Source organism: Macaca thibetana, chromosome 1 (assembly GCF_024542745.1).
Source record: "Macaca thibetana thibetana isolate TM-01 chromosome 1, ASM2454274v1, whole genome shotgun sequence".
In the NCBI taxonomy this organism is placed as follows: domain Eukaryota; kingdom Metazoa; phylum Chordata; class Mammalia; order Primates; family Cercopithecidae; genus Macaca; species Macaca thibetana.
Window position 1 is genome coordinate 130,973,025 of NC_065578.1, and position 20,175 is coordinate 130,993,199.

At 37.9% G+C, this 20,175-nt stretch overlaps 1 protein-coding gene across 1 annotated transcript; it reads right to left on the reverse strand.

Moving 5' to 3' along the window:
* Positions 1 to 4,943: 4,943 nt before the first annotated feature.
* Positions 4,944 to 5,882, reverse strand: LOC126948284 (olfactory receptor 10K2). The gene has a single exon (XM_050779886.1). The coding sequence runs from the start codon at positions 5,880 to 5,882 to the stop codon at positions 4,944 to 4,946; it is 939 nt and encodes a 312-aa protein (XP_050635843.1).
* Between the last annotated feature and the right edge of the window lie 14,293 nt (positions 5,883 to 20,175).

Below are 20,175 nucleotides of genomic sequence, written 5' to 3' on the forward strand. Positions count from 1 at the left end.
AGGTTTCCATGATGGAAAGTTTAAAGTAGAGTGGAATGGTTGGGAAAAGAATCTCAGGAATCACAGAGGTTTTGGGGAAAGGACATAGGAAGTCACCTAACTGAACACTGAGAAAGGATGAATCAATGCACGGATGTGGAGTCAATTAGCGTCAGGAGAACTGTGGGTAATTTGCTAGAGAATAAGTGTTTCTAAAACCTTATTCTGCCATGATTTAATTACTCTCTTCCCATTACATATAGTCATACTATATTTTCTGGTCGTTGGACTCAACATTCTATTAAAAATAGGTACGCTTGTGCTATAGACACATTTTATTTTATTTTTATTTTTTCAGGCTGGAGTGCAGTGGGACAATCGTAGCTCACTGCAGCCTCAAACTCCTGAACTCAAGCAATTCTCCTACCTCAGCCTCCCGAGTAGCTGGGACTACAGATGTGCCACCATGCCGAACGAATTCATGTATTTATTTACTTTAGAGATGAGTGGGGAGTCATTTTGTTGTCCAGGCTGGTCTCAAACTCCTGGCCTCAAGTTATCCTCCTGCCTCAGCTTCTCCTAGCTGTGATTACAGGTGTGAGCCACCATGCCCAACGACAGACACAATTTAATTATGAGGGATTATAAGAATAGGATAGCTCTACACATTTTTAAATCTGCATGGGCACTTTTGTGAGGAATTGCCTTTTCAAATGAAAGATCCCTACTGTCCTAGAAAAGTGTCCAGGACTCGACTAGCCTACATAAAACTAAATGTTTTATTGTACAATGGCTGACTTTCTAAAAATGTGTGAAACTATTAATATCTCAGTAAAATCAGTAGGAAATAAACTGATTTAGAATAATTATGAGTTGGATTTTTTTCTTTGAGTATATCTACCCAATCAACCTAATTAACTCTTGGTCTTTGTGACCATTAAGACTGTTATATATCAATGCATAGGAAAACAAACTGTAGTTTTAAATAATCTCTCACTAACTTGTGTGGAAGATATACCCTTGATGTGGAAGACTCCCTATTGCTAAACACAAACCTACTCATCTTCCTTGGTGTAAATGCCTCTATGACGGTTATTTACCTGTTGCCCCTCAGCAATACCCCATTCTTCTATATTTTGCAAATTGCATTTTCTTTAACTCTCTTGCTTTCTGGCTTTTGATATTTGTTAAGCACTGAAAAAAAGATGTAAGAGAAGGTGCTTTCCTTCTGCTTCCAGCTCCTGTTGGAATTTCCCAGCAACAGTAGACAGCTGTGGATCCAGCCTCCAGTTTCCTTTAACACTCTTAGTGCCAATCTTGCTGTGTTCCCTCAGAGGTACCAGCCACATCCATGCCAATCCTCTGGGTAATCATAATACTACTGCATGCTCCCACATCCACTGGGTATACCCAATAGATCACTTAATAAACAGTCAGGCCATTCCCACTCCTGGAAGGTTCTAGCATTGGACCTCCAGGGTTTCTTCTCGAACTCCTGGTTTCTATTAACACCACATTTTCTCCATCCGTTGCAGGTCTAAGCAGAGTAGCCATTTTCCTTAATTACATATATGTGTTCCCCTGGCATTCCTTCTTTGCTTTATCAAATTTTCACACTCACGTAAGCAATTCCCTGTATTAAAACCAGTTCTGTTTGAAATAATTGCAATTACTTTTGTTTTATTGGCTTACCCTTGACAGTTAGAGCCTCGGACATACCAGAATATAACAGTGAATATTGAGTGTGGGTAAGCACTTTAGACTTCCATGATATGTGGGAGAAACAGAACGCTCAGAATAAGACGGAGTGAGTAACGGGAGTGGTACCCTGGTAGAGATTTAGGATTGACACATGTTCTCACAAATGGGAGTTAAACAGTGCGTACACATGGACATAAAGATGGAAATGACAGACACTGAGGACTCCAAATGAGGGAGAGTGAGAGGGAGGTTAGTATTGAAAGATTATTTGTTGGGTACAATGTTCACTATTTGGGTGATGAGTACACTAAAAGCCCAAACCTCAACATCACACAATATATCTATATAACAAACCTGCACATGTTACCTGTTGAATCTGTTTTAAAAAGAGCTTTTGGTTTGAGAGAGAGAAAGTAGGGTCAATTGAAGGAGTAGGAGGCTGGCAGTCTAGGGGAGAGATTTGGGAAAAGATGTCTAAAGGCAATAGTTGGAGTGGAATGTGGTTCTTCGCTAAGTGCTTTTTTGAAAATAAAAATTTAACTGAGAGGTTGGATATTGGTTTATATGGGGAATGGAAAACAGCTATTACATGGGTTGGCTTCTGTTAGTGTAAATGTGTACTTGTCCTGGCACTTGGTGAGAGCTTATGACTTCAATTGTCATTGATATGTTCAATGTTAAAGGATGTCTTAGAAAATTGGTCCTGATTTACAAAGCCAGCCTGATAGGCTGTAAATCTAGTTTTAGTGCCATTATAATTTTTTGTGGCCAAGGTAACAGAAATTTCATAATCTTAACTTGGTATAATTCTTTCTCTTTCCTATGATGTATTCAAAAACATATATAACTAATAGATAATGATGAATGGGAATTCAAAATACCACTTTATTATTATTGGCTGAGTTTATGCTTAAAACTCAGGTGGAGATTTCTCTGTAAGCTAAACAGGCATACACGGCCTAGTTAGAAGGCCTAAGGGACTTTACTGTCTTGCTAAAGCCAACTACAAATCTAAAAATCTTACCACTCTGACTGGACAATAGAGATATGTGTGTATGCACATGTGTGAAAAGAGGAACAGAGAGAGCAAGATGTTCAGTTTTAACACATGGGAGTGCAGGCCCACCGTCAACTTAATTCTTCATTAACATGGAAAAAATAAGAGGAAGGATAAAATGCCAGGAGAGTCATTTTTTTATATTCATGACCTTTTAACACAAAGTGATCCTGTCCACTTGTCAGTGTTGTGGCATCAGATCCCAAAATCATAGTATCACAGCTCTTGGAAAGGAACAAGGTTTAAAGACTATTTATTTAACATCAAGAGTATATCTTCCCACAGATGACACATGGCTTAATCTTCTATTGTTAAAGATGAACACTTAAGCATTCTACCCTATTAATTTAAAAAAGTCACATTCTTTTCAAAAGGCCATGTGAGAGCATTATAAAAGCATTAATAAAGAAAATAGATCATGTGGACTCAGTATTAATTATTTTACTCATCAGTAGGCAAGTCATTTTATCTGTCTGAGTGTCATTTTTCTCACCTACAAAATGTAGATTATAATATATACCTCCCCTTGGTGTTCTAAAGTTTAGATGAAGTAACGTTTTAAAACTGTAGCACACAATGCAGATATAAATAATTAACACATTAAACTTAGCTCATTTACTTTTCACAAATCAACTTGATAGGCTGGAGGCCTGGGGTGGGCAGTATGGCCAAGGAAAAGACAACTATGTGGCCACTGAAATTAATTTTGCATCAATCTGTGATTTTCAACCCCTATCAGCAGCAAGTTTCAAGCTTCAAAGAAATGGAAGAAATGGAATTGACGTACATTCTTGGCAGACGTCCTACAATGAACAGGGACTGTGAACAAAACGTTCCACTTCCTTCCCTCCTTCTTCAACCCCTGAAAGGTTTATGTCATTGATGAAGAGACGGGTGGAAGAAGAGGAAAAATTTAGAAACAAAATAAATCAATCAGGAGACTTTTATTGACAAGTGGATCTTGAAAAGAACTATAATGTGAGAAAGTATCACTATGGTGAAACTTCCTTTTTGCTATCACTCCTGCAGAAAGGACAAAGAATGAAAACATCAAATTCAAGTTCTGGTCTCAAATGTACATGCAAACTTCTGAGTTGCGTGGAGAACAGACTGATTGTTCCATGTGCAAAGCTTTCTACTTGGTGAATATTTAGTGAAATTGACTTAAGCTTTAGCTTGCTTTGCCTGGTCATTCTGGGTGATTTTACGTCTTGTCATTAATCCATTCCCCTGTGAATATCTTCAGGACATGCTGACCAAATTTAGATGTGTGCCACTGCATACAAAATTAGAAATAATCATATTTCATTAATACACTAGAAGCATGGAAATGGATAACTTTTCATAATTTTCTAACTTGAACATTATTTGGATATATCTTATGCATCAAACATTATAATGGCACTTAACAAGTATCTCATTTAACAATTGTGATCTATTTTGGAAGAATGAGGTTCAGAAAATATCTAGAAAAATCCTAGAGATAGAAGCTTCCTGAGTCCCTAGGACAGAGAGTTATGGTTGTGCCACATTTTGCAGGGTTAGTTTTCAGCTTGGCTGAGATTGGGTGACAGTATTTACTAGAGCCTAAAATTCTGAACATACGTACGCTTTCCTATAATAGCCATCTGTTATTTTTCACTCAATTGAAAAAAAAACTTCAATAGGCAGTAATTCATGTAAGTGTGGCAAGCAGTTGTGTTTTTCTAAATTTTATATTTGGAGATGAAGGGAAATGATCTCTGTTCCTGAACGTAATGATCAATTGCTTGATCATTTGTGTTCTGGGAATTTTTCCCTATGTATCCTATATAACTAGTGCTTTATGGTTTGGAAAGAGCAGAGTCAAGATACATATATCTACACACACACACACACACACACACACATATATATATATAAATTTTTTTGTGTGACAGAGTCTCACTCTGTTGCCCAGGCTGGAGTGCAGTGGCACAATCTCACTGCAACCTTCTGCCTCCCGGGTTCAAGCGATTCTCCTACCTCAGCCTCCTGAGTAGCTGAGATTACAAGAGCCCACCACAGCATCTGGTTAATTTGTGTATTTTTAGTAGAGACAGGATTTCATTATGCTGGCCAGGCTGGTCTTGAACTCCTGACCTCAGGTGATCTGCCTGCCTCAGCCTCCTAAAATGCTGGGATTATAGGCGTGAGAAACGGCACCTGGCCAGAATCAAGATTAATTTTATGACAGGGAAATTGTTCTTCTCACAATTCTACAAAGAGCTGATTTGAACTCTTTATTTCTCAAGCTATAAATCATTGGGTTGAACAATGGAGTTATAATAGTGTAGGATACTGATATTAGAGCATCCTGGCTTGAGGAGTAGTTGGACTGAGGTCTTAAGTAGATAAAGGAGGCACAGCCATAGTGGACAGTGACAATAATGAGGTGAGATACACAGGTAGAATAAGCTTTATACCTACCCAATGTGGAAGGAAACTGAAGTATGGCAGAGATGATGTGAACATAGGACACCAAGATCAACAGTAAGGGGATAGCCAGGACCAACGTACACAGCATGAAGATGACAATCTGACTAAAGTGGTTATGGTGAGATGCCAGCCTGAGGACAGGAGAGATGTCGCAGAAGAAGTGATGTAGTTGATTGGAGGAATAAAAGGGCTGGTGAAATACCAAGGATGTGATGATCTGTGCAACAGTGAAGCCACAGGCACAGGCAGCAGCCACTAGTCCCATACACATCCCATGTCCCATGAGCACTGAGTAGCGCAGTGGGTTACAGATGGCCACGTAACGATCATAACCCATGACAGCCAGCAGGAAGGAGTGAGAGCAGCCAAGGAAGAGGAAAGAAAACATTTGGATGGCACAGCCCAGGAAAGAAATGGTCTTCCTCTGGGCCAGCAGGTCAACCAGCATCTTGGGTACAATGACGAAGGTGTAGCAAATTTCAGAGCAGGAGAGGATGGCAAGGAAGAAGTACATGGGGATATGAAGGGCTCTGTCCAGCACGATGGTGGAAATGATGATTGCATTGATGCCCAGAGTGAACAGGTAGAGGAGCAGGAAGATAACAAAAAGCAGCTGCTGCAGCCTGGAGACGGACGAGAAGCTGAGGAAGATGAACTCTCTCACCACAGTCTCATTGACCCACTCCATGGACATACATCATCAGGAGACAATTCGGGAAAGAAGAGGAGTCAGCACCAAAAGAAATCCCTGAAAATTAGTAGATTCACAGAAAATTGATCATCAGCATTTTCTCAGATTTTGAGTTCTAAACTCATCTTTTCTCCTCCCTCTTGTTCTTCCAAGACATGATGTGGCTAAAATCAGGCAAGCATTCATCAAACATCGAGTCTCCATAGTAATTCAAACACCATAGCTGAAAAGTTCTTGATATTTTTCAGATTCAAACAACCCTTCACTTCCATTCCCATGATGAGGCTGTTACTGAGATTCTCAGTCTCTCACTCTTAGATTTTCTTGCAATGCCTGTCTTGTTGGCTTTCTTGTATCCATATTCTCTCAAAAAAAAAATTCCTGCATTTGCAAAGTAAACCATCTGAATATACCATAGTTATCTATAACTCAGTGGTTCTTAATTGTCATTCTCCTTACACATAAACCCTCACTCTTAGTTTTAATCTCTCCCTAACTTAGATGCAAATTCTCTTCAACACTGTTTTCCTTACCTCCTGGTAGGAATTGTCAGTTATACTTTTATTATGCTGGCTCTTGCTTCTGTAGCTTTATCCTGGTGCCAAAAAGGAAAAAAAAAATTCTCTTCTTCTTTCTATTCATTAATTTCAAGATGGAATATGTCTATACCTTCTCCAATACCTATATCAGAGTCTTTCCTCTGGCAGAGAGGACCACAGTCTTTCTTCAGGATTCTGTCCATTTTCATCACTTCCTTTAACTCCTTTTGAAGTCACATTATGGCTCCTTTCCCATAGCCAATCTTACGTCTCTGCAACACATCTTTCCCCTGATGACAGCCTAATCTTTTAAAATATAAATTGTATTATATTTGCTTCACTCTTCAAAAATTTTACTTATGGCTATGGTATAGAGTTCAAACTCTTCATTGTTTCCAAAAGTCTTTCCTTTGGGGAAATAAACTATGTTTCTATGCTCATTTTCAGACCTTTATGGGATATATCACTATTGCTCAAATATGTTCTGTACTTCCTTGCCTCTATTCCTTGCTCATATCAGCTTTTCACTTTTATTTACAGATAGTTTATGGTTCTTCTGATGCCTCCTTTAAAATCTACCTTTCTGAAAGCTTCCTTGCTACCTCCTGGTGAAAGGAGTTGTTTCTTCCTCAGAACTCACATAAGACATTGATTGCCAAAATTATGTGGTGTTTACTTAATTTTGAAATACTGTAATGAATTGTTCTTATATCTATTTTCTCCACCAGATTTTGTACCTTTGAGGAAAAGATGTGAATTGTATGTATCTTTGCCTAAGTTCTCCTCATCATCTAGAACCATATTAAGTACTTAACACCTTCTCAATACATAATTGTTATATAAATAAGAGAGTTAACTTGCCACATTATCTATGTTATTCATGGGCAGCATAGACTTCTTAGAATTCACAGAGTAAGAGAATTCTCAGTGTTATTTCATTCTAGGCACAAGGATTGCTCAGTGTCAAGAATACCAACAATGTCTGCACCACATAAAACTAAGTCTGGCCCATTTAAACCTGAAAGAGAAATCTCTGTTTACAATAGAAAACTGGCACTGAAGAGAGCATCTGATCATCAGAATTCTGTGTACATAGATGATTCTCAATTCCTAGTGCATTTGCTGCTCTTTAGAGTATATTAGATTTCAAATAAGTGAGAGAAAAATCATAAAGATAACCTTACAATTATCCCATTTAAAAAATATTATTAAAATTACCTTAACTAATATTAATAACAAAATTAATAACAATGCATTTTTATGTTACCTAAGAACCACCGAATCAAGAATATCAGATGATATACATGTATTAAGCAGTGTGATTATAACAGTGTGTCAGCTACTAGGTCTGCAATAAAGATACACATTTAAATAAGACCCAGTCCCCAGCCTCTAGTTCATGTTTCAAGGGTAAGACACATCCCAAAGAAGATATTATTAAAAATGTGGTGATTGAGATGATAGACATGCATTTGAAATTATAGTAGCACTCAGGGGACAAATCTTGTATACATCCTTGAAAAGTAATATGTATTTTTTACTTATTTCTGGGTTTCTTTACATATGTTATGAAAAGGCTGAACTAAAGTGTACTCGGAGAAATATAACACGGGCACTCTTTAGTTTCTATAACTTTTAATCTAAATATATAAATAGGACAAGTAAGTACATTTGCTTCTCCTTGCTTCTGGAAGAGTGCAAGGATGTTTTCTGCTTGCATATTCTACTTTATATCACTCCCTCCCTCAACCTCATGAAAGGGACAAATACCCTCCTCCCGCTCTATCTTATTCCTCTGGTTATTCACCCTATATCTAGCGCAAGGGTTTTTTTTTTTTTTTTATTGCCTAGGTGGTTGGCATATTTATTACTAATATACTATTAACTTTCAAATTCTATATTCTCTAGTTTTTAGTACTACTATAAATTTCTACATATAGAATCTGAAATTTTACTCTCACAAGCACATGTAGAGTTGAGTAATGTAGGAATAAAATAGGCTTTAAATTTAGACAGATGTAGGCTTTAATCCTGACTCTGGCAAATTCTAGTGGTAAAACCTTAATAAATTCTCTAAGGCCTATTTTCTCATTTGTATGGTAAGAATAATTCCTGCCTCCCGGGCTATCATGAGAATTAATTCAGTAATATATATGAAGGAGATTTGTTCCATAAATAAGCAGTGCTTAGTAAGTACTTCTGTTTTATTACTTTATTGTTGTTCTATAGGTATTGGTATCAGAAATATTTTCATTAGTGAGGTAATAAGCATTTAACTCATGGCAAGTTATTGAAACTGATTATTCTGAACTTACTTTCTCTTTTTTGGCAGCAGTTACTGATGGTGTTCTTTTCCTGAGTCTATGTCCTTGTGCTAGTGTTTCTGCCTGTTTCTGTTTTTGGGTTCCCAGAGGGCAGGGTTTCTTAGTCTTTATATCTGTCAATTATAACTATTTCAGAGTATTTATTAAGTTCTCAGCCATATATGAGGTATTATATCTTTGTCTAGATCCTATCTGATACAGCCTTTTCTACAAAAATGTCACTATTTAAAATTTTGTAATTAAAATATTGTTGAGTGCCCTGTCGAATTAAATCAGAACCAAGAGAATGCGTATATAAATTTAGAAAGAAAAATAAATCAGTTAATTTAAACATATATAAAATTTATATGCACAATTTTGCAGAAATGCACTTTAAAACTTAATCCTGATTAACATTATTTGATGTCCTGTTAATTGTGGGTCTCTCTTTCTGGTACTGGTAGTGCATCTGCATGGGCTCATCACCCTTCTTCTCTTACCTGAGATGTGAAAACATAAGTCCTGCTGGAGAATAGATGTTTACTTTCATTTCCTGTCCATGACCCAGTTTCTCAATGCTGTAGATGCTTAGTCTAAGCAAGATAGATGTCTGTTATTCATAGAGTGCTTCCATTTTCCTCTGCCTCTCCGTAAGAAGCTAGGGACATAGAGGCTACAAGAGACAGAATTCAAGTTGGCCTGTAGAATGGAAAAAAGTCAAAATGGGTCACAGGCTACTGATCTTTACCAGAGGTAGAGATGTGATGATGGTCTAGGGTCTTAGACCCAGACCAAAGTCAAATGTAACCAGTCTCCTGCCATTTTATGTCAATTGACTAAAGATCACAAACCACAGCTAATAGTGACCATAACGCAGTAGGAATTTTCATTATATTTGTTGGCAGCAGGTGGTTCTTCTGTGGGTCTCCTGACGCTAAAGCATTGTCATGGAGACATTGCACTGGGTTTAATTAGCTACTGAGTTGATTGTGGAAAATAGAGGCAAGTCACTAAATGCCAAATTGCTCAAAATTGGGCCCAGACATTAGGGCTTAGGGAGCAGAAGGCTTTAAGCCATCCTCAGATGCAGCAATTTTAGAAAATGTGACTAATTTTAAGCTTATTCTCATTTTGTTATGTTACTGAAGAGACAAAAGAGAATTTTTATGCAGATATTTTATAATAATAGGTGCATTGTAAAACATGTTGGTTTAACTGAAAATCTGTTTTTGTACTCATAATTGAAAGACAGTTCTTTGTTAGGCTGAGAAGGTAAATTGGACAATGGCTTTTTAGAGTGAAGACTGTGCTCAGAATAAGCTGGAGGAAGATTCATTTCACCATCTTAACCCCTGAGTTGATTTTTTTTCTACCTCTCTACTCCACCACCCATAAGTGAATATAGTGTACTGTTATATGTATGAGGCACTAAATAAACATGTGCTGAATGTTGAGTGAATAAATGGTCATATTCAACAATACCCCAACTATATAAATACCTCAGCTAAATAAAAATACCATCATTCATATTCTAGTCTCCAATATTTCTGGTTTCCACTTTACTTCATGGTTCAACTGGCAATTAATAGAATTTTTTTTATTATACTTTGAGTTCCAGGATACATGTGCAGAACGTGCAGGTTTGATACATAGGTATACATGTGCCATGGTGATTTGCTGCACCCATCAACCCGTCATCTACATTAGGTATTTCTTTTAATGCTATCCCTCCCCTAGCCCCCAACCCCTGACAGGCCCCAGTGTGTGATGTGCCCCTCCCTGTGTCCATGTGTTCTCATTGTTCAACTCCCACTTACGAGTGAGAACATGTGGCGTTTGGTTTTCTGTTCCTGTGTTAGTTTGCTGAGAATGGTGGCTTTCAGTTTCATCCATGTCCTTACAAAGGACATAAACTCATCTTTTTTTTTGGCTGCATAGTATTCCATGGTGTATATGTGCCACATTTTCTTTATCCAGTCTATCACTGATCAGCATTTGGGTTGATTCCAAGTCTTTGCTATTGTGAATAGTGCTGCAGTAAACATACATGTGCATGTGTCTTTATAGTAGAATGATTCGTAATCATTTGGACAAATATGCAGCAATGGGATTGCTGGGTCAAATGGTATTTCTGGTTCTAGATCCTTGAGGAATTGCCACACCATCTTCCAAAGTGGTTGAACTAATTTACACTCCCCCCAGCAATGTGAAAGTGTTCCTATTTCTCCACATCCTCTCCAGCATTTGTTGTTTCTTGACTTTTTAATGATCGCCATTCTAACTGGCATGAGATGGTATCTCATTGTGGTTTTGATTTGCATTTCTCTAATGACCAGTGATGATGGGCTTTTTTTCATATGTTTGTTGGCCGCATAAATGTCTTCGTTTGAGAAGTGTCTGTTTATAACCCTTGGCCACTTTTTGATGGGATTGTTTGTTTGTTTTTTTCTTGTAAATCTGTTTAAGTTCTTTGTAGATTCTGGATATTAGCCCTTTGTCAGATGGATAGATTGCAAAAATTTTCTCCCATTCTGTAGGTTGCCTGTTCACTCTGATGATCGTTTCATTGGCTGTGCAGAAGCTCTTTAGTTAAATCCCATTTGTCAATTTTGGCTCTTGTTTCCATTGCATTTGGTGTTTTAGTCATGAAGTCTTTGCATATGCTTATGTCCTGAATGGTATTGCCTAAGTTTTCTTCTAGGGTTTTAATGGTTTTAGGTCTTATCATTTAAGTCTTTAATCCATCTTGAGTTAATTTTTGTATAAAGTGTAAGGAAGGGGCCCAGTTTCAGTTTTCTGTGTATGGCTAGCCAGTTTTCCCAATGCCATTTATTAAATAGGGAATCATTTCCTCATTGCTTGCTCTTGTCAGTTTTGTTAAAGATCAGATTTGTGGCATTATTTCTGAGACCTCTGTTCTGTTCCATTGGTCTATGTATCTGTTTTGGTACCAGTACCATGCTCTTTGGTTACTGTCGCCTTGTAGTATAGTTTGAAGTCAGATAGCGTGATTCCTCCAGCTTTGTTCTTTGTGCTTAGGATTGTCTTGGCTATGTGGGCTCTTTTTTGGTTCCATATAGAAGATCAAGTAGTTTTTTCTAATTCTGTGAAGAAGGTCAATGGTAGCTTGATGGGGATAGCATTAAATCTATAAATCACTTTGGGCAGTATGGCCATATTCACAATATTGATTCTTCCTACTCATGAACATGGAATGGTTTTCCATTTGTTTGTGTCCTCTCTTATTTCCTTGAGCAGAGTTTTGTAGTTCTCCTTGAAGAGGTCCTTCACATCCCTTGTAAGTTGTATTCCTAGGTATTTTATTCTCTTTGTAGCAATTGTGAATGGAAATTCACTTATGATTTGACTCTCTGTCTATTATTGGTATATAGGAATGCTTGTGATGTTTGCACACTGATTTTGTAACCTGAAACTTTGCTGAAGTTTCTCATCAGTTTAAAGAGGTTTTGGGCTGAGACAATTGGGTTTTCTAAGTATACAATCATGTCACCTGTAAACAGAGACAATTTGACTCCCTCTCTTCCTATTTGAATGCCCTGTATTTCTTTCTCTTGCCTGATTCCCCTGGCCAGAACTTCCAATACTATGTTGAATAGGAGTGGTGAGAGAGGGCATTCTTTTCTTGTGCCAGTTTTCAAAGGGAATGCTTCTAGTTTTGCCCATTCAGTATGATATTGGCAGTGAGTTTGTTATAAGTAGCTCTTATTATTTTGAGATACTTTCCATCACTACCTAGTTTATTGAGAGTTTTTAGCATGAAGCGGTGTTGAATTTTATTAAAGGCCTTTTTTGCATCTATTGAGATGATCATATGGTTTTTGTCATTGGTTCTGTTTATGTGATAAATTACGTTTATTGATTCACGTATGTTGAACCAGCCTTGCATACCAGCAACGAAGCCAACTTGATTGGGGTGGATAAGCTTTTTGATGTGTTGCTGGATTTGGTTTGCCAATATTTTATTGAGGATTTTGACATCAATGTTCATCAAGGTTATTGGCCTGAAATTTTCTTTTTTGTTGTGTCTCTGCCAGGTTTTGTATCAGAATGATGCTGGCCTCGTAAAATGAGGGTCCCTCTTTTTTCTATTGTTTGGAATCGTGTCAGAAGGAATGGTACGAGCTCCTCTTTGTACCTCTTGTAGATTTTTGCTGTGAATCTGTCTGGTCCTGGGCTTTTTTGGTTAGTGGGCTATTAATGACTGCCTCAATTTCAGAACTTGTTATTGGTCTATTCAGGGATTCAACTTCTTCCTGGTTTAGTCTTGGGAGGGTGTATGTTTCCAGGAGTTTATCCATTTTTTCCAGATTTTCTATTTTATTTGCATAGCGGTGTTTATAGTATTTTCTGATGGTAGTTTGAATTTCTGTGGGATTAGTAGTGATACCCCCTTCATCATTTTTATTGTGCCGATTTGATTCTCCTTTCTTTTATTCTTTATTAGTCTGGCTAGTGGTCTATCTATTTTGTTGATCTTTTCAAAAATCCAGCTCCTTGATTCACTGATTTTTTGAAGAGTTTTTCATGTCTCTGTCTCCTTCAGTTCTGCTCTGATCTTAGTTATTTCTTGCCTTCGGCTAGCTTTTGAATTTGTTTGCTCTTTCTTCTCTAGTTCTTTTAATTGTGATGTTAGGGTGTTGATTTTAGATCTTTCCCACTTTCTCCTGTAGACATTTAGTGCCATAAATTTTCCTCTAAACACTGCTTTAGCTGTATCCCAGAGATTCTGGTACATTGTGTCTTTGTTCTCATTGGTTACAAAGAATGTATTTACTTCTATCTTAATTTTGCTATTGACCCAGTAGTCATTCAGAAACAGGCTGTTCAGTTTCCTTGTAGTTTTGAGTGAGTTTCTTAATCCTGAGTTCTATTTTGATTGTCCTGTGGTCTGAGAGACTGTTTGTTATGAAATCTGTTCTCTTGCATTTTCTGAGGACTATTTTATTTCCAATTATGTGGCTAATTTTAGAATAAGGGCGACATGGTGCTGAGAAGAATGTATAGTCTGTTGATTTGGGGTGGAGAGTTCTGAAGATGTCTACCAGTTCTGCTTGGTCTAGAGCTGAGTTCAATTCCTGAATATCCTTCTTTATTTTCTGTCTTGTTGATCTGTCTAATATTGACACAGGGATGTTAAAGTCTCCCAATATTATTGTGTGGGAGACTAAGTCTTTTTGTAGGTCTCTAAGAACTTGCTTTATGAATCTGGGTGCTTCTGTATTGGGTGCATATATATTTAGGATAGTTAGCTCTTCCTGTTGAATTGATCCCTTTACCATTATGTAATGCCCTTCTTTGTCTTTTTTGTTCTTTGTTGGTTTAAAGTCTGTTTTATCAGGGACTATGATTGCAATCCCTGCTTTTTTTTGCTTTCCATTTGCTTGGTAAATATTCCTCCATCCTTTTGTTTTGCACCTATGTGTGTCTTCACATATGAGATAGGTCTCCTGAATACAGCACACCAATGGTTCCTGACTCTTTATCCAATTTGCCAGTCTGTGTCTTTTAATTGGGGGTGCTTAGCCCATTTACATTTAAGGTTAATATTGTTTTATATGAATTTGATTCTGTCATTATGATGCTAGGTGGGTTTTTTCTTTTGCTCATTAGTTGATGCAGTTTCTTCATAGTATTGATGGACTTTACAATTTGGTATATTTTTGCAGTGGCTGGTACCAGTTTTTCCTTTGCATACATATTGCTTCCTTCAGGTGCTCTTGTAAGGCAGGCCTGGTGGTGACAATATCTGTCAGCATTTGCTTATCTGTGAAGGATTTTACTTCTCCTTTGTTTATGAAGCTTAGTTTGGTTGGATATGAAATTCTGGGTTCAAAATTCTTTTCTTTAAGAATGTTGAATATTGGCCCCCACTCTCTTCTGGCTTGTAAGGTTTCTGCTGAGAGGTCTGCTGTTTGTCTGATAGGCCTCTCTTTGTGGGTAACCTGACTTCTCTGGCTGCCCTTTACATTTTTTCCTTCCTTTCAACCTTAGTGAATCTGACAATTATGTGTCTTGGAGTTGCTCTTCTCGAGGAGTATCTTTATGGTGTTCTCTGTATTTCCTGAATTTGAATGTTGGCCTGTCTTGCTAGGTTGGGGAAGTTCTCCTGGATGATACCCTGAAGAATGTTTTCCAACTTGGTTCCTTTTGCCCGGTCACCTTCAGGTGCACTAGTCAAACATAGATTTGGTCTTTTTGCATCGTCCCAGATTTTTTGGAGGCTTTGTTCATACCTTTTCATTCTTTTTTCTCTAATCTTGTCTTCATGCTTTATTTCATTAAGTTGATCTTCAATCTCTGATATTCCACTTGATCAATTCATCTGTTGATACTTGTGTATGCTTCACAAAGTTCTCCTGCTGTGTTTTTCAGCTCCATCAGGTCATTTATGTCCTTCTCAAAACTGGTTATTCTAGTTAGCAATTCCTCTAACCTTCTTTCAAGATTCTTAGCTTCCTTGCATTGGGTTAGAACATGCTCCTTTAGCTTAGAGGAGTTTGTTGTTACCCACCTTCTAAAGCCTACTTCTGTCAATTTGTCAAACTCATTCTCTGTCTAGTTTTTTCCCTTGCTGGTGGGGAGTTGTGATCCTTTGGAGGAGAAGAGGAGTTCTGGTTTCTGGAATTTTCAGCCTTTTTGCACTGGTTTTTCCACATCTTCGTGGGTTTATCTACCTTTGGTCTTTGATGTTGGTGTCCTTTGGATGGGGTTTCTGTGTGGATGTCCTTTCTGTTGATGTTGATGCTATTCCTTTCTGTTTGTTAGTTTTCCTTCTAACAGTCAGGCCCCTCTGTTGCAGGTCTGCTGGAGTTTGCTGGAGGTTCACTCCAGACTCTGTTTGCCTGGATATCACCAGCGGAGTCTGCAGAACAGCCAAGATTGCTGCCTGTTCCTTCCTCTGGAAGCTTCATCCCAGAGTGGCACCAAATACCAGCCAGAGCTGTCCTGTATGAAGTATCTGTTGACCCCTGCTGTGAGGTGTCTCCTAGTCAGGAGCTACAGGGGTCAGAGACCCACTTGAGGAGGCAGTCTGTCCCTTAGCAGAGCTCAAGAGCTCTGCTGGGAGATCTGCTGCTCTCTTCAGAGCTGGCAGGTAGGAAGGTTTAAGTCTGCTGATGGTGCACCCAAAGCTGCCCCTTCCCCCAGGTGCTCTGTCCCAGGGAGATGGGAGTTTTATCTATAATCCTTGACCGGGGCTGCTGACTTTCTTTCAGAGATGCCCTGCCCAGAGAGGAGGAATCTAGAGAGGCAGTCTGGCTACAGAGACTTTGCCGAGCTGTGGTGAGTTCTACCCAGTTCGAACTTCCCAGTGACTTTGTTTACACTGTGAGGGGAAAACCACCTACTCAAACCTCAGTAATGGTGGACACCCCTCCTCCCACCAAGCTTGAGTGTCCCAGGTCTACTTCAGACTGCTGTGCTGGCAGTGAGAATTTCAAGCCAGTGGATCTTAGCTTGCTGGACTCCATGGGGGTGGGATCCCTTGAGCTAGACCACTTGGCTCACTGGCTTCAGCTCTCTTTCCATGGGACTGAACAGTTCTGTCTCACTGGTGTTCCCAGCCCCACCGGGGTATGAAAAAGAAACAAAAACAAAAACAAAAACAAAAAACTCCTGCAGCTAGTTTGGTGTCTGCCCAAATAGCCGCCCAGTTTTGTGCTTGAAACCTAGGGCCCTGATGGTGTAGACACCTGAGGGAATCTCCTGGTCTGTTGGTTCTGAAGACTGTGGGAAAAGCATAGTATCTGGGTGGGAATGCACCATCCCTCATGGCATGGTCCCTCAGGGCTTTCCTTGCCTAGGGGAGGGAGCTCCCCAAACCCTTGTCCTTCCCAGGTGAAGCTATGCCCCACCCTGCTTCAGCTCACCCTCTGTGGGCTGCACCTACTATCTAACCAGTCCCAATGAGATGAGCTGGGTACCTCACTTGGAAATGCAGAAACTACCTTCTGTGCTGATTTCACTGGGAGCTGTAGACTGGAGCTGTTCCTATTCAGCCATCTTGCCAGCCACCTAATTAATACAATTTCAACATCACTTTCCATCCCTATGTCAATGGGTGTTGAGGACCTCTAACAATACTTCGGTGCATAGTGAGAGCTCACCAATAATGATACCAAAAACAAAAAGGTTACTGAAAGCAAGAAATGATGTCCATAGAAGTAAGAAGCAAGAAGAGTGGCATTTAATATACCAAAATGCTGGACATTTGGTTTTTGTTATTTATTCTTAAGGTTCACTCCCATTACTTATCGTAATAGTGGCCCAACTTTATTTTGGTTTGTTTTGTTCCCAGTCTCATCTAATTGCTTCATCCTAAAGTTTCAGAGAGCAATAGGTGCCATGCACTAACTCAGGTGGTCAGGACATTGGAGTTTCTCTGCTAAAATATCAGGTTCAGGATGGGCATATGCTCCAACTCTGGACAATCAGGAACAAAAATATTCTGTCTCATGATGTTTGTTTTAACATCTGGTGAAACAAATTCTCTGTTCCTCTTGACTAGATTTTATGGGCTGAAAGTGTCAAGACTACTGTGTTTAGGCAGAAAACAGAACCAAGTCACAAGAAGCAGAGCTATGAAATGCATCCAGATAACAGTTTGAACTTTGAATCAAGCTGTACCTGAAAACATTATACTACTAGATTTCTTAGCTTATGGAGTAGATTTATTGCTTGCTAGTGCCAGTTTGAATTGGATTATCTGTTATTTACAACCCAAAGATTCCTAAATAATAAGAACATATCTCATTTCAGAAAGGATTTGAGATGATTTAAAATAGGTACTATTAAGGCAAGGATAAATACATTAAGTAAATGCGTTAACAAATTAGGGCAAAGATAAAGGAATGGTGGACTAATAAGGTAAATTTAGGAGGAATCATGACATAGAAACATATTCCATGAGGCCCAATTTATTTATTATTTTTTAGACCAAAAATTAAGCAGCAAATTTCACACTAGCTAATTCAATAGACAACATAAATATGTATAAGTCATGTTGTTCACAGATCTAAAACATGTGAGGAATGTGATTTCTAATAGGGAAGTGTTGACCATATTAATGAAACCCTAAGTAATTATTGGATATCTGAGTATAATGGAAGAAGTACTATGAAACAATGTGGCTGTACCACACCTTAAACATCAGATTTACAGCCTAAATGAAAAGCATAGTTTTATTTGTCTTGCCTCAGCCCACCCAGATCTCTGGTTTATGTGAGTCATTACTCTGAATGAAGATTGTCCAGACCTTCCCCAGTACAATTCCCACTCTCCAACCTCTTCAGGGCCTCAGGAGTTCAAGATGACAAATGACAAGACATGAGGACTTATTGTGACTTGTTTCTAAACATCCCAGCCCATTTACCCATATTTCCTCTCCCTTCCATAGAACAAGAGTGTGGTTCTGCAGCCCTTGAACTGAATAATTTCAACTTCTCTTATTTTACTCCAAAGAGCATTTCAAAATCACCTGACATTTCCATACCACCTACCTTATTTTTCTCTTCTCTTCTCAATAGTTCCTTCTTTTAAAATTATGCCTGGTGTTCCTTCACTTCTTTGCTTGTTCTTCCTTCTTGTGGTCTGAATTTCAGAGACCTATCTCACTTTCTTGCTCTACAGGCATCTCTCCCAGAAGAACTGAAAGGATGAAAGCCTCTTTTGCTCAGGTTTTCTCCTTCCACATCCTCTATATTCGTCCTCCTGCACAGTCAGGATAATAAGTCTCAACCTGAAATGGGAATAGTGGAAAAGGAGAGGAGAGGAGGAAGTAAGTAATTCATTCTAAGTGTCAGATCTCTGAAGTTCAATTTTGTCTCGGGACTGCGGACAAGATGGCTCATAGCCAGGCCCCCAGGGTGTTTTTAGGTTGAGGGCAGGTTGTGAAAAATAACAGAGAGAATGCCTAAAGCCAGCATACAAATGGATATTGGTACAAGTTCATTTTTCAAAATAGGAAGTAACTGACACATGATAACCAATTATAAAAACAATCAAAATTATTGTAAAAATGTATTTATTCATTTATTTATTAGATACTTTTGCTATAAACAGAATGTTAAAATTTTTATTAAATATGTAATTTATTAAATATTAAATATTAAATTTATTTACTGAATAACTACTCTATGACTTAGACTATTCTGATACTTCCGGGGATGTAAAGATAAATGAGATACAGTTCTTGTCCTCATGGATTTTTAATGTATTTATGGAGTATGAAACAATTAGAAAACAGTAGTATTCTGTATATTAAACTAACAATTTGTGCCCATATGATAGAAATTGTCCATTATTCCTTTGTCCTTGTATTTTCAACTTAGCCTTTCAATGTTAATTTTTCCTAAATTTTAAGAACCTTTTATTATAGTGTAACATACGCAAAAGTACACAAATTAAAGTCTATACCTGGATTCATAAAGTGACATACAACAATCCACAATGAAATTTAGAAGTAGAACATTACCCACTTTCTTGCCTGAGAAACCATTATTCTGAACTTCTATGATGATATATTGTTTTTTCCAGTTTTTGAAATTTATCAGTGGAATTACAGAGTATGTAAGATTTTTGTTTAGTTTTCTTTCACTTAGATAATGTTTGTGAGATTTACCCATGTTATTAAATATAATAGTAAAATTTCACTGTTGTACAAAAATAAATTATTTGAGGGTACTTCCATTTATTTGTCCTACCATTGATGGATATTTAGGTTATTTCCAGGTTTGGGCTATAGTGGAAAGCAGTGTTAGGAAAATACTTGTATGCTTTAAGTAACATATGACTCAATTTATTTGGTATCCACTAACAATGAAACCACTAAGTCACAGCATATTGCTGTAGGTTAAATTTTTAGCCACAATTCTTTATTCCTTTCTATATATTTTGCTATATGACTTTGCAGTTTCTCTTATGAAAGGCAGGGTATAACTTCCTACCCCTAAACTTTGGGCTTTGTATTGGGATTTATATTAATCAATGAAATGTGGGTAGAAGTAATAGCCAGTTCTAAACCTTGGCCAAAAGAAGCATTTCAGGTTTTGTGCCATCACCATGAAAAGAGCATTTTTCCCAAGTAGCTTCTGTTCTTTTAACCTGAGCTCTAGGATGAATATATCTGATGCAAATCTAACTCAAATCTACCAAAAGGGGTCAAATCCAAGAGACATGCAACTTGAAGGAGAACCACTATTCTAAGCCCAGCTTAGATTCCTAAGTTGACTTGCAGACACAAAAGCAAATAAAAAATTTTAAAAATGTGGTTAAAAACTAAATAGTGTAAAATTTACCATCTCAATCGTTTTAAGTGTAAAGTTCAGTAGTGTCAAGTATATTCGTATTACTGTAAAATAGATCTCCAGAACTTGTTCATCTTGCAAATCAGAAACTCTGCACCTACTGAACAACCTCTCTTTTCCTAAG